General features: G+C 38.9%; 1 protein-coding gene across 2 annotated transcripts in view; it reads right to left on the bottom strand.

Moving 5' to 3' along the window:
- Nucleotides 1-12,021, bottom strand: part of sgcz (sarcoglycan zeta) — a 295,633-nt gene that overhangs the window by 248,330 nt on the left and 35,282 nt on the right. Inside the window, exon 1 of one of the 2 annotated variants that reach the window (XM_084098367.1) lies at nucleotides 11,516-11,568. The exons of the other annotated variant lie outside the window; for it this stretch is intronic. Within the exon in view, the coding sequence (XP_083954493.1) occupies nucleotides 11,516-11,542 (27 nt within the window). The 5' untranslated portion in view covers nucleotides 11,543-11,568. Of the gene's footprint in view, nucleotides 1-11,515; nucleotides 11,569-12,021 lie in introns of those variants that run through there. 2 annotated transcript variants of the gene reach the window in all.

The following is a 12,021-nucleotide window of genomic DNA, read 5'->3' as shown; positions in this document are numbered from 1 at the left end:
AAGTCATTCTGATTTGTGTGATCTAATCTATTCCAGATTAATAAAATAAATATAATTGTCTTATTATATATCCTGTTTAACTCTGAAATGTGTAACATTATGCAAGTACAATTGTTTGTAAAAAAATTTTTTTTTTTGCATCATATATGGAATTGTGTTTGAGATAATGTCTTATGAATGCCACTTTCATCTGTGCTTCTCTATTACTATTTTCTCCACATCTCTGTATCTGCCCCTCTTCTATCATTCTCACCCTTTAGACAGAGCTCTAGGGGACCTTCAGACCGAATAAAAAGGTGACAAGACATCATCATTTTTCGACGGGTTTGAGAGAAGACAGGATCAGGAAGAGAACAGCATCTTACTTTAGTCCTTAGAGAGATCTCTGAGACCTTTATCCAGTCTCTCTCTCTCAGTTTGTGAAAGGCCAAATCCATGCCCACTACACAGAAAACATCTAGAACAGAAGAAGTTGAAACTCTCAATCATAAGATGTCCCAAACCTCTTAAAGCCAGGCTCTCTTGTCTCCACAAGAGACACAGTGACACATTTTGATGTTTCACGCTCCACAGAGAAAGAAAGAATAGCTGTTCTACTTCCTTTTTTTTTCCTCAGCTGCTCATGGTGGGAAGATGAAAGCCCAGAGATCAAACACTTCATGTATTTGATAGAAGATAGAATGTGAGGAGAAAACCCTGCACCTTTACCATTCTTTCTTTGCTTCGTCCTGTTTTTCCGTCCAATCCTTGGTAAATAAAACGCCTCACTTGCCTCCCAGTGAGTAAGCAGAGCGTCAGCACCATGGACAGTGACTCAACGGGACTGGAATGATTGAAAGCGTAGAACCAGATTGATGGGTGGTGCTGAATCAGGAGGTATATAGTTGGGTCCATGAAAAAGCTTGTGAGGTAAGTAGTCATTTAGTTACATTTTATTCAAAGCTGCTTGCAGAAGAAGGATGGTATCCTTTGAGCAATCTCAGATTAAGTATCTTGTGCAAAGGCCAGAAGCTGCTGCTTGCAGGGATTAAACCAGCCGCCTTTTGGTCCAGATGTTCAACCACTATGGGAAAAAAAAATGCTTGGGACATTTCTGCAAAATGATATTACATTGCTTCTTGCACATTTCGCGCCACTTTCGAACACGATGAACTGCGTTTAGTTTGATCAGAAACAGATGTGAATGTGTCATTTGAATGTGATAATGTTTTATTAAGCTTGTACAGATTTTTAAATATTGAATAAAAGTATCAATTTCTTTCAAAAACTAAATCTGGTTTCACATTATTTTGATGGTCTCTTTAACACATTCTGTTGACTATAAGTACCGTTACACCTACATGTCTACTAATTCAAATTAGAGTGTTAGACTGGTAGGGTTCGGGTTAGAAAGTTGACATGTAGTTATTTATGTCAGTAGAATGTCTGTTGGGGAGCATCACAGTAAAGATTTAGCAGATATTAAGCAGACAGTCTACTAATACTCTAATGAGAGTTAGTTGACATGTAGTTACAAAGTTACTTTTATAGTAAACAGAATGTTCAAAAGGGACCATAAAAATAAAAAGTGTTACCAAAAATCTTGCTGACCCCAAACCTTTGAACGAAAGTGTAAGTTAAGCTTAATTAACAGCACTTGTGCCATAATGTTGATTACCACAAAAAAAAAATGACTTGGACTTGTAACCTCCTTTTCATTAAATGAAGCAAAAATCTGGGTTACAGTGAGCCACTTGAAGTGTATCATTTCAGTAAATACTAAAGTATCCTATTCCAAGTGCCTCACTGTAACCTTGCTTTTTCTTGTATTGAACACATCTTCACCTTCAAAGGCAAAAACACAATTATATATTTTGAGGTACTATCTGCTGGCTTATATCTTTAAAATCTATATTTTTATTCACTTTGTGTCACATTTCTGCCACACAATTACATGGCAGCAAAAATAATACTCCATGTCCTGAGGGCAGCAGACAGTCTGTTTGGGAGGGCGAGCAGCATGCCTATCATTCACTTTCCTACATCCATACTGAGAAACAGAGTTTGACATTTTGGGGGCAGTTGATAGAACGATAAAAAAAGACCAAGAGAATGAGAGAGATCTTTGATTGTAGGATGTGTTTAGTGGTCCAGGAGTTTTTGAGAGACCAGATGATCCGCACAGAATCAAGGATAGCAAAGAAAACACACAAATACACACATGCACACAGTGCAGAGTAATTTATAATGTGAGACTATCATTGTTGTCATGATAATAATCCTCCATAATCCTATTCTAATGCTACTCTGGAAAAGAACATATGGCATATTAATCAAACGCTAGTTAAACAGACAGTGTCATACAGTACAAGAGCTGAAGGTCAGCTATCAAGGGCTGAACACCCAATATTAAATCATATTAACCCCCCACCCCCCAAAAAAATTAGACATTTTCTGCCTTCACCAATGTCGAGTTCAGATCCAGTCAGGAGTGTTTTGTCCGAGGAGGTCAGGGAGGTATGTTTTTATAAAAAAAAATTATAAAAAATAATATATATATATTATTTTATTTTTTAAGTAATACTCAGCGACATTCAGATGGATATCATAAATTCTAGTCACATTAGCATCGAAATGAACCAAAAAGCCTGTCAGGGAGCCGATTTTATTAGTGAGTGCTCTGCTTGTTTCAATAAAATTTGCATCCTTGATTCCAAATATGTTTTTTTGATAACCACTTTGCTCTCAGAAACGCTGTATCTCTGTGTCTGCAACTATCATTACACTAGTGGTGTTAACAGAGGATTTGATTATTTAATTTTGATTATTGGAGCAAAAAAGAGGTATAACAACAATAATAAGATCAACAGCATGTAAACACAAATAAGAGATGTATTATACAGATACTGTATTTTGCTGTATTATTTGCCACTTTAAAAAAAATCTGGGGAAAAAATCTGAAAACTGACACCTTGTGATGTGGATGCAGAATTACACAAAAGCAATCTTTTTTGGTTATCATGTAAAATAAAATAATTGTTATGCTACTGATATGAGTGAAGTCTTAAACTTATGTAAGTGAACATGGTTTTAAACATATTTTTCATAAGCACTATCCATTTGCATTCCCAACTTTTCAATGAAATTCCTGAGTGCCACTGTTTAAACTTCATATACACACAATATTCCATAAATAGCACTGGTTCACTTTCAAGATGCCTTTAACCCAGGGCTGCCACTGTATTTCATGCGCTCTGGAGCATTTTTATGGGTGAGCCCCTCTCCCCTGAGCCAAATGAGTATGCTATACCATAGAGGACCTTAATGGGTCCCTCTCATTTCAATAATCTACCACACGCCAGTGGATCCACCACATTTAATTTCAGAATCTGTCATCCATACGTTTATAGTAGATTAGAGGCAAGACACAAAAAATATGCTGTGGAAAATTATTCTGTACACAATAACAAACTGTTTCTTTCACATTTAATGAAGTATAAACAGAGTCATCAACACGTTGGATCACATTTTCAGACTGGCCTCTTAAAATCCCTTAAAGCGCACACAAACATACAGTATCCGAAGCCACACACGCGCACGCACACACACGCGCACGCAAAAACTCCAGAGAGAGAAACATCTTCTTTATGAGGATGAGTAATGAGTTGACTAGTCAGGAACAAAGCTCTGACCCATGTTGTGAGCAATTAGATTAAAGAAACGCAGCAATTTGCTTTAATTACATGTCCCACACTCCCCCCTCAGGAGCGAAGGAGTGAGAAAACGAGGGAGTGAAACACTCAAGAGGACGAATGACTACACATGCTGTAAAGATAAGCTCAAAATGGCAGGAATGAGAGTATGAAGATAATATAACTAGCTGAAAACTGTCTGCCTTCAGTTCAATATGAAAAAAGAACTAGGTGTCATTTATCTAATGGTTGCAACCCAGGCTCATTCGAAAAACGTACCTGTGGCATTTTTGCAAAACACAAAAAACGTTGCGTCGTGCACGTTTTGCGACAGTTTCAAAGTTAAATGTCCAGTGAGTGGCGCTAAAAGTGTGATTCTTTTTTTTTCTGTGAAATATGTGAATTACGCGAATACGTGAATATGACATTGTTTTATCACGTATGAGTTTGTACGTATCACTGCAGTTCTGAATTGAAATGTCTGGTGAGTGGCGCTAAAATATTAAATTAAAATAATAATAATACATTTTATTTTTTTAATGCGCTTTTCTTAAACCCCAAAGCGCTACAGTAAAATAAACAGAAACAACAAGGGCAATACAACAGTTAATTAAAGAAAAACAGCCTTAAATAAATGTGTCTTTCAAGTGTCCCAACGTTGGTGCATTTCTGATGGTAAGAGGAAGCACATCCCATGGCTTGGGGGCTTTGTATGAAAAGGCTCTTTCCTCCATAGTCTTGAGCTTACATGAAGGCTGATGTAGTAAAAGAGAGTTAGCAGAACGGAGAGAACATGATGGAGTATAAGGGCTAATGAGATCATAAAGATACTCTGGTGCAGTCTCATATAGTGCCTTGTATGTTAAAATAAGAATTTTAAAATCAATTCTTGCATTTATGGGAAGCCTGTGCAATTGTGAAAGCACCGGTGTAATGTGTTCACGAGGAGAAGTACGAGTGAGCACACGGGCGGCAGAATTTTGAACATACTGTAGCCTGCTCAGAGATTTAGCTGGAAGGCCAGAGAACAAGGCATTACAATAATCTAACCTAGTTGTAATGAAGGCATGTATAAGCCTTTCTGTGCCTGCAAACGAGAGAAAAGGTCTGAGTCGAGCAACGTTTCTCAGATTGTAAAAAGCAGTTTTAGAGATGTGTTTAATATGTGCTTCAAATGTTAAATGTGGATCAAAAATGACACCAAGATTCCACACCTGTAAAGTGGGAATTACCATGTCGGAGTCAACAATCAAACTAATCTGCTCGGCCTTACGAGTAGCCGCCAATGTACCAATCTGCATCAATTCAGTTTTGGAGCCGTTCAGCTTCAGGAAGTAATTAATGCTCAATCACGTTTTAAAATAACGTACACCTACACTATACCCTAAACCTACCCGATAGTGTTGACAAAAGCAAATTCGACATAAAAACATAATCGTAACCATGGCATTTTAGCTTGTTTTTAAAATTTGACCTCTTATATAGAAACTGCAGTGATATGTACGTATTGGTACGTATTTTGTGTTTTGCAAAAATGTTGCCACTGGAACATTTTTCCATTGAGCCTGTGTTGCAACGATATATAATATAGTATAGCCGCATTTAGCAGATTAGAGCTGGGCGATAACATATTGTGCTACAATACAATACAATACAAGCATTTGAGATATGTTATATAGTATGTATCGCCTTAAGCGAGTAAACTGTATGTATCTAGCATCCATCTGGCGAATGTCCGCTCTCTCCCTAACAAAATGGACGAACTACTTCTGCTCTCACGCAAAAACAAGGACTTTACCAACTCTGCTGCTTTGTGTTTCACGGAAACCTGGCTGAACGAAGCCATTCCGGACAGTGCGTTACATCTACCGGACTTTCAGCTGTTTAGAGCGGATCGCGATATGGAGTCAACGGGGAAAACGCGCGGTGGTGGGACATGCTTTTACATCAACAGAAGGTGGTGTACTGATGTAACTGTCTTAAGGAAGATGAGCTGTCCTGATGTGGAAGTGCTTTTCATTAACTGTAAGCCGTTCTACTCGCCGCGGGAGTTTTCCTCGCTCGTTCTCATCAGTGTTTACATTCCACCGCAAGCACACGTGAGTATGGCGCTGCAACAGCTGGCTGATCTGATCACAGAGACAGAACAACAACACCCGGACTCTGTTCTTATCATTCTCGGAGACTTTAATCAGGCAAAACTCACACGTGAGCTGCCTAAATTCAAACAGCACATTACATGCCCCACCAGAGACAATAATATTTTGGACCATTGCTACACCACAACAAAGGATGCATATCGCTCCGTCGCCAGAGCAGCTCTAGGACTTTCCGATCACTGCCTGGTTCATCTTCTACCAACTTACAGGCAAAAACTTAAAACTGCTAAGCCAGTAATAAGGACTGTAAAGAGATGGACCAACGACACAGAGCAGGTCTTACAAGCCTGTTTTGAATGCACTGACTGGAGTGTTTTTGAAGCTGCTGCCAGCGATCTGGACGAGCTCACAGAGACTGTAACATCATACATCAGTTTCTGTGAGGATTTATGCATCCCTACCAGGACTTACTTATCATTCAACAATGATAAACCATGGTTCACACCAAAACTCAGACAGCTTCGTCAGGTCAAAGAAGATGCCTACAGGAGTGGGGATAGGATCTTGTATAATCAGGCCAGGAACACATTGACAAAGGAGATTGAAGTGGCTAAGAAGAGCTATGCCAAAAAGCTGGAAAACCAGTTTTCCTCCAACGACCCTGCATCAGTGTGGAAAGGCCTGAAAGACATTACCAACTACAAGACACCATCCCCCAGCATCGACAGCAACAAACATCTTGCGAACGAGCTGAATGTCTTTTACTGTAGATTTGAGACCCCCGATCAGACACCCCACACCCGCCCTGACCATCTCTCTACACAGCCATCAACACCTCCAGCCATCCCCCTCCCCTCCCCCCCTGCACTTCAGATCAGTGAGGATAATGTGCGTCAGATCTTCTGGAAACAGAAGAGAAGGAAAGCACCAGGCCCAGACGGTGTTTCACCAGCCTGTCTGAAAACCTGATCTTCAACAGATCACTGGAGCAGTGCAAAGTCCCTTTCTGCTTTAAACGCTCCACCATCATCCCAGTCCCGAAGAAACCAAAGATCACAGGACTCAATGACTACAGACCTGTTGCCTTAACATCTGTGGCCATGAAGTCATTCGAAAGACTGGTGTTAGCATATCTGAAGGACATCACTGGACCCTTGCTGGACCCCCTGCAGTTTGCCTACAGAGCAAACTGGTCTGTGGATGATGCGGTCAATATGGGACTGCATTACACCCTACAACATCTGGACAAACCAGGGACCTATGCAAGGATTCTGTTCGTGGACTTTAGTTCTGCCTTCAACACCATCGTCCCATCACTGCTCCAGACCAAACTGACAAAGCTCTCTGTCCCTAGCTCCGTCTGTCAATGGATCACAAGCTTTCTGACAGACAGATAACAGTTAGTCAGAATGGGCAAAATCACGTCCGACAGCCGCACCATCAGCACCGGTGCTCCACAGGGATGTGTTCTCTCACCACTGCTCTTCTCCCTGTACACAAATGACTGCACCTCTAAAGACCCCTCTGTCAAGCTCCTGAAGTTTGCAGACGACACTACTGTTATCGGACTCATCCGGAACGGTGACGAGTCTGCGTACAGACAGGAGGTGGAGCAGCTGGCTCTTTGGTGCAGTTATAACAACTTGGAGCTGAACACGCTCAAAACAGTGGAGATGATCGTGGACTTCAGGAGAAACCCCCCTGCACTCCCTTCACTCACCATCATGGACTGCACTGTGACTGCAGTAGAGTCATTCAGGTTCCTGGGCACCACCATCTCTCAGGATCTGAAGTGGGACACTCACATAGACTCTATTGTGAAGAAAGCCCAACAGAGACTGTACTTCCTGCGTCAGCTGAGGAAATTCAACCTGCCACAGGAGCTGCTCGTACAGTTCTACTCAGCTGTCATCCAGTACATCCTCTGCACTTCCATCACCGTCTAGTTTGGCTCTGCTACCAAATCCGACCTCCGTAGACTACAGCGGATAGTTCGGACTGCTGAGCGAATCACTGGCACTACCCTTCCCACACTCAAAGAACTGTACTCATCCAGAGTGAGTAAAAGGGCTCGCAAAATCACTCTGGACCCGTCACACCCAGCACACTTTCTGTTTGAACTGTTACCGTCTGGTCGACGCTACAGAGCACCGAGCACAAAAACAACCAGACACAGGAAAAGTTTCTTTCCCCAGGCCATCTACCTCATGAACACTTAAATGTTCCCCTACTGTGGAACAAACATGTGCAATACTTCCCTCAGACATTTCATTATAGCACCTTTATATTAATACTTTCTATATATTAATATATATATATATATATATATATATATATATATATATATATATATATATATATATATATATATATATATATATATATATATATATATATTTTTTTTTTTTATTTTTTTATTTTTATACCTATGTTACTTGTCACTTGTCTTGTCACTTTATATTGTATGTGTACTGGAAGCTACTGTCACCAAGACAAATTCCTTGTATGTGCAAGCATACTTGGCAATAAAGCTCTTTCTGATTCTGATTCTGATACAGTTGAACAAACTTATATACAACATTGTATAAGGCAGGCTATAGTTACATTTTGTGACAAAATAGGAATAGGTATATGGTAGGGACTCAAAAATATCTACACTGTAAAAAATTGAACCGTGATTTTTACGGTAAAAAACCGGCAGCTGTGGTTGCCAGAACTTTACCGTCAAAAATACGGTAGCAACCCGTTATTGGTTTTACAGACTTAACTTAAAATTTACAGTAATAAACCGTATTTTATTATCTGATATAATGTGAATTTACCGTCCTATTGAAGTATTAATATCTGTTTTGTACCATTGTAATACACTGATAACCATCAATCACAGCAGTGATGATAGTCACATGATCAATCAAAGCTCATCACAAGCAGCTCTTCCACAAGAAAGTTAATACTATAGAAGCTGCACAGTGTCATTCACACAAACATTAAACACCATCACGGTAACACACATGAAATTTTAAAAATGCAATAAACATTAATTTAACAACATTAAATGTAACATAAAACCCTAATGTACATAACTGATTAGAAAAAACGAAGAAAACTATGAAGAAACATAGTTATTTCAACAAAAATACATCAAATGTGAATTGTGGGAATGTTTCACTGTAAATTATACAATGAGTTGTTCTTTTTCACTTTCAAAAACTGTAAATTTAACGGTATTTTACAGTAAAATTAAATGTAAATGTACCATTAGATCTATCACAGTTATTTACCGTATATAGTACGGAAACTTTCTGTTAACCAATTAACAGTTTTTCACTGTAGCATTTTTACAGTCTTTTACTGTTAAAATTACGATCATTTTTTACAATTCAAATGTAACAATGCAAATATACTTAGAATGAAAATGTTAATATTTGTAAAGGATTTGTAAAGTTTTACAAATCTAAAGTTGTTCACCCGTAAATATGCACACGATATGGACATTTCTGCGTTCAAGCATCCAAATGTACAAAAATGTAAATATTATGTGCGAATACCTATGAAGTGTAAAGAAAACAAGTTGAACGACATAATATTTATTAATTGGTGAAGTATTCTTTAACAGATGACCTGAGGTCAATGATGCCTGTACTTTTCATGAAATGCACAGTGTGGTAAAGATTCATTGCTGTAATGACATAATAAATTACAGATCCTCATGTGGTCTCTTGAAACCCCTTTTGCTATCTTCACATATTAAATATGTAGTCATCGGGGACATAATCAAATCATCGCCACGGATACCAAGCATGTTATTGGAATGTGAGGACCCCTGGCTGTGGCGTAGTCGTCTTAATAAACAGTAATGTGAATTTTGTACGGCCCTTGACCTTGTAGGGCTTTTCTCCTGGATGTTGAGTGCCAGAAAGAGAGTGTGAAAGAGATGAGGGATATGGGTTATTTCATTAGCAGAGCTTGTCTTATGCTGATGCAGGGCATAATTAGCCGCTAACTGTCTACGAGAGCAGTCCTTTTTTCTCCGACCACCACTCTAATTGCTAGATCCTTTTTTTTCAAACAGCCCACAGTGCCATACTTAATTAAAATTCCTCCCTTTTACCTCTTGATCCAGAGCAAATGGATGAGAGAGAAAAATTGAGAGGGAAATACATAGTTATGGGGCCTGAAATGGACCTCCTCTTGTTTCAGAGAGAACCCGAAAGATAGAAACAATGGGAGAGTGATATTGAGAAACTAAATGATCCCTCCCACCATTATCGCTCGGTCGTTTGTTATTTGACCTTGACAGCAGCTGTTGAACTCAACTTAGCTGTCCCACAGGTGCTAACATGCTAATGCATCAACAGTATAGGGGTGAAAACCATGAGGAATTTAATGATTCTAGAGCAGTGGTTCTCAACCAGGGGGCTGGGGCCAATTAGGGGGACTCTGGAAATTCTCAAGAGGCCCTCAGGGATAAGCCAAATCAAGACATTTCTTCATTATTATTATTTAAATATGTTACCATGCCCACTAGTTTTGTAAGTGTTTTGAAAATATCATCCAAAAAAAAACAGCATTTAGAGACAAAGCATTATGAAATAGTTTACTTACGATTAGCGACGTAGCTGCTATCAGATCCAATGCAGCTGACTACTTCATCTGTCAACAAAAGTTCCTTTGCAAACTCTCCATTACACTGTGTCGTTTAAACATCAATCTGTGGTGAAATTCTCTGACAAACATATAATCCTCTGACGCGATCCAGGACGCCATTAAAATGAAGCATCCACTTGTTCCTGAAGCTGGAATCCTTCTGAAGTCTTTACAGAGGGCCACTGCACAAACAAGTTGTTTAAACAGGATGCATCAAAGCGAAAGTTCCTTTACGCTTCCATTTGTCATCTTGTTGGTAGACTCAAGCGTGGAGTAAAGGGAATGGGCATCTGTATAATGTTATTATACAGTGAAAAAAGCATCAGTGATTATCATGGGTTCTATTTGATTTTCTATCTTGCATTTGCCCATGTGACGTCACAAGTCCCCAAAATATCCAAACGAGTCGTTTTTGGAGCTTGATTAAATAAATTTGGAGTCAAAAAGGTGGTGGAAGGTTTGTAATAGCGTGTAGTACCTAACCATATAAAAGTGAAAATGTGGATTGACAGAAAATTCCATCAATGGCGAGGAAGCGTTATCATAAATGACAGAAAATTCCATCAGTGGCGATTACAATTCCATTCAATTCTTGTGTTGTGTTATATATCATTATAAAAGTAAAACACATTATAAATTATATATATATATACAGTATATTGTATATATGGTAACATTCTGTTATTCTTAAAACAAGCTCAAGTAGAATGTAAGACAACATTTTTTAAAGTCAAAAATGAACAAAAGTGCAGTGAGTGATGTTCATTTAGTCTGTCAGTGTCAGATGTTTTAGTAATCTTTTTGATTCAATGAGTAAGTGAACAGTTGTAGGCCACCGAGTTCATCTGTGACTCACTCTTTTTGAGCAATTCATTCAAATGACCTAGCTCATCTTTTGTTCACGAATCAAACTACGTTGCAACCAGTGTTGACAGCATGCAGAAAGATGTCTATCTACTGTTATTCATTGTATTATCTTCCAGTATTTGTTTTTAACATAATCACAACCATGCTTGTCAATCTCTTGGCTATCAGCCACCCAGGCTCCAACACACAGGGGACGACTGAATGTGTCAGTGTTCAAGAGTATTAACTTACCATTCTCTTACTATTTAGATCCCACATCTGTACGCAAGAACGTTAGTGTGTTGTATATTTTTTTTTGCAGATCAAAGAGGTCAAGCCTACTCCCCGCTCCGAGCGATGATGTGTTCATTCCCTCCAACCCACTCCACTCCCACCCACGTCACGCACCAGTGCTATGATACATCCATTACTGAGAAACAAAGAGAGGAAAGACAAGGAGGGCTAAAAAAAAATGTTTATCATATACAGTATCATACACTGTATGCTTTAGCCAGCACATATTCCTGGATCAAAGCCCTTCGTTGGTCTTGGAACAACATTTCCATAAAGCAATCATAGATTTCCCATCCCAGGCTCTTAGTTAACAAAGAGACCACCAACCAATGTTTTTTTGAATTAATCAAGTATTAATTGTTGAATTATTTAACATATTTCAGTTCACTGATGTTGAAAGGCATCTAGAGATATTGCCTCTAATTTGGTTTAAAATGTGGTCAGCAAAAGTGTTATAATTTAGG

Source organism: Abramis brama, assembly GCF_963993115.1.
Source record: "Abramis brama genome assembly, chromosome: 2".
Lineage (NCBI taxonomy): Eukaryota > Metazoa > Chordata > Actinopteri > Cypriniformes > Leuciscidae > Abramis > Abramis brama.
This window is presented reverse-complemented; position numbering and strand designations above follow the sequence as displayed.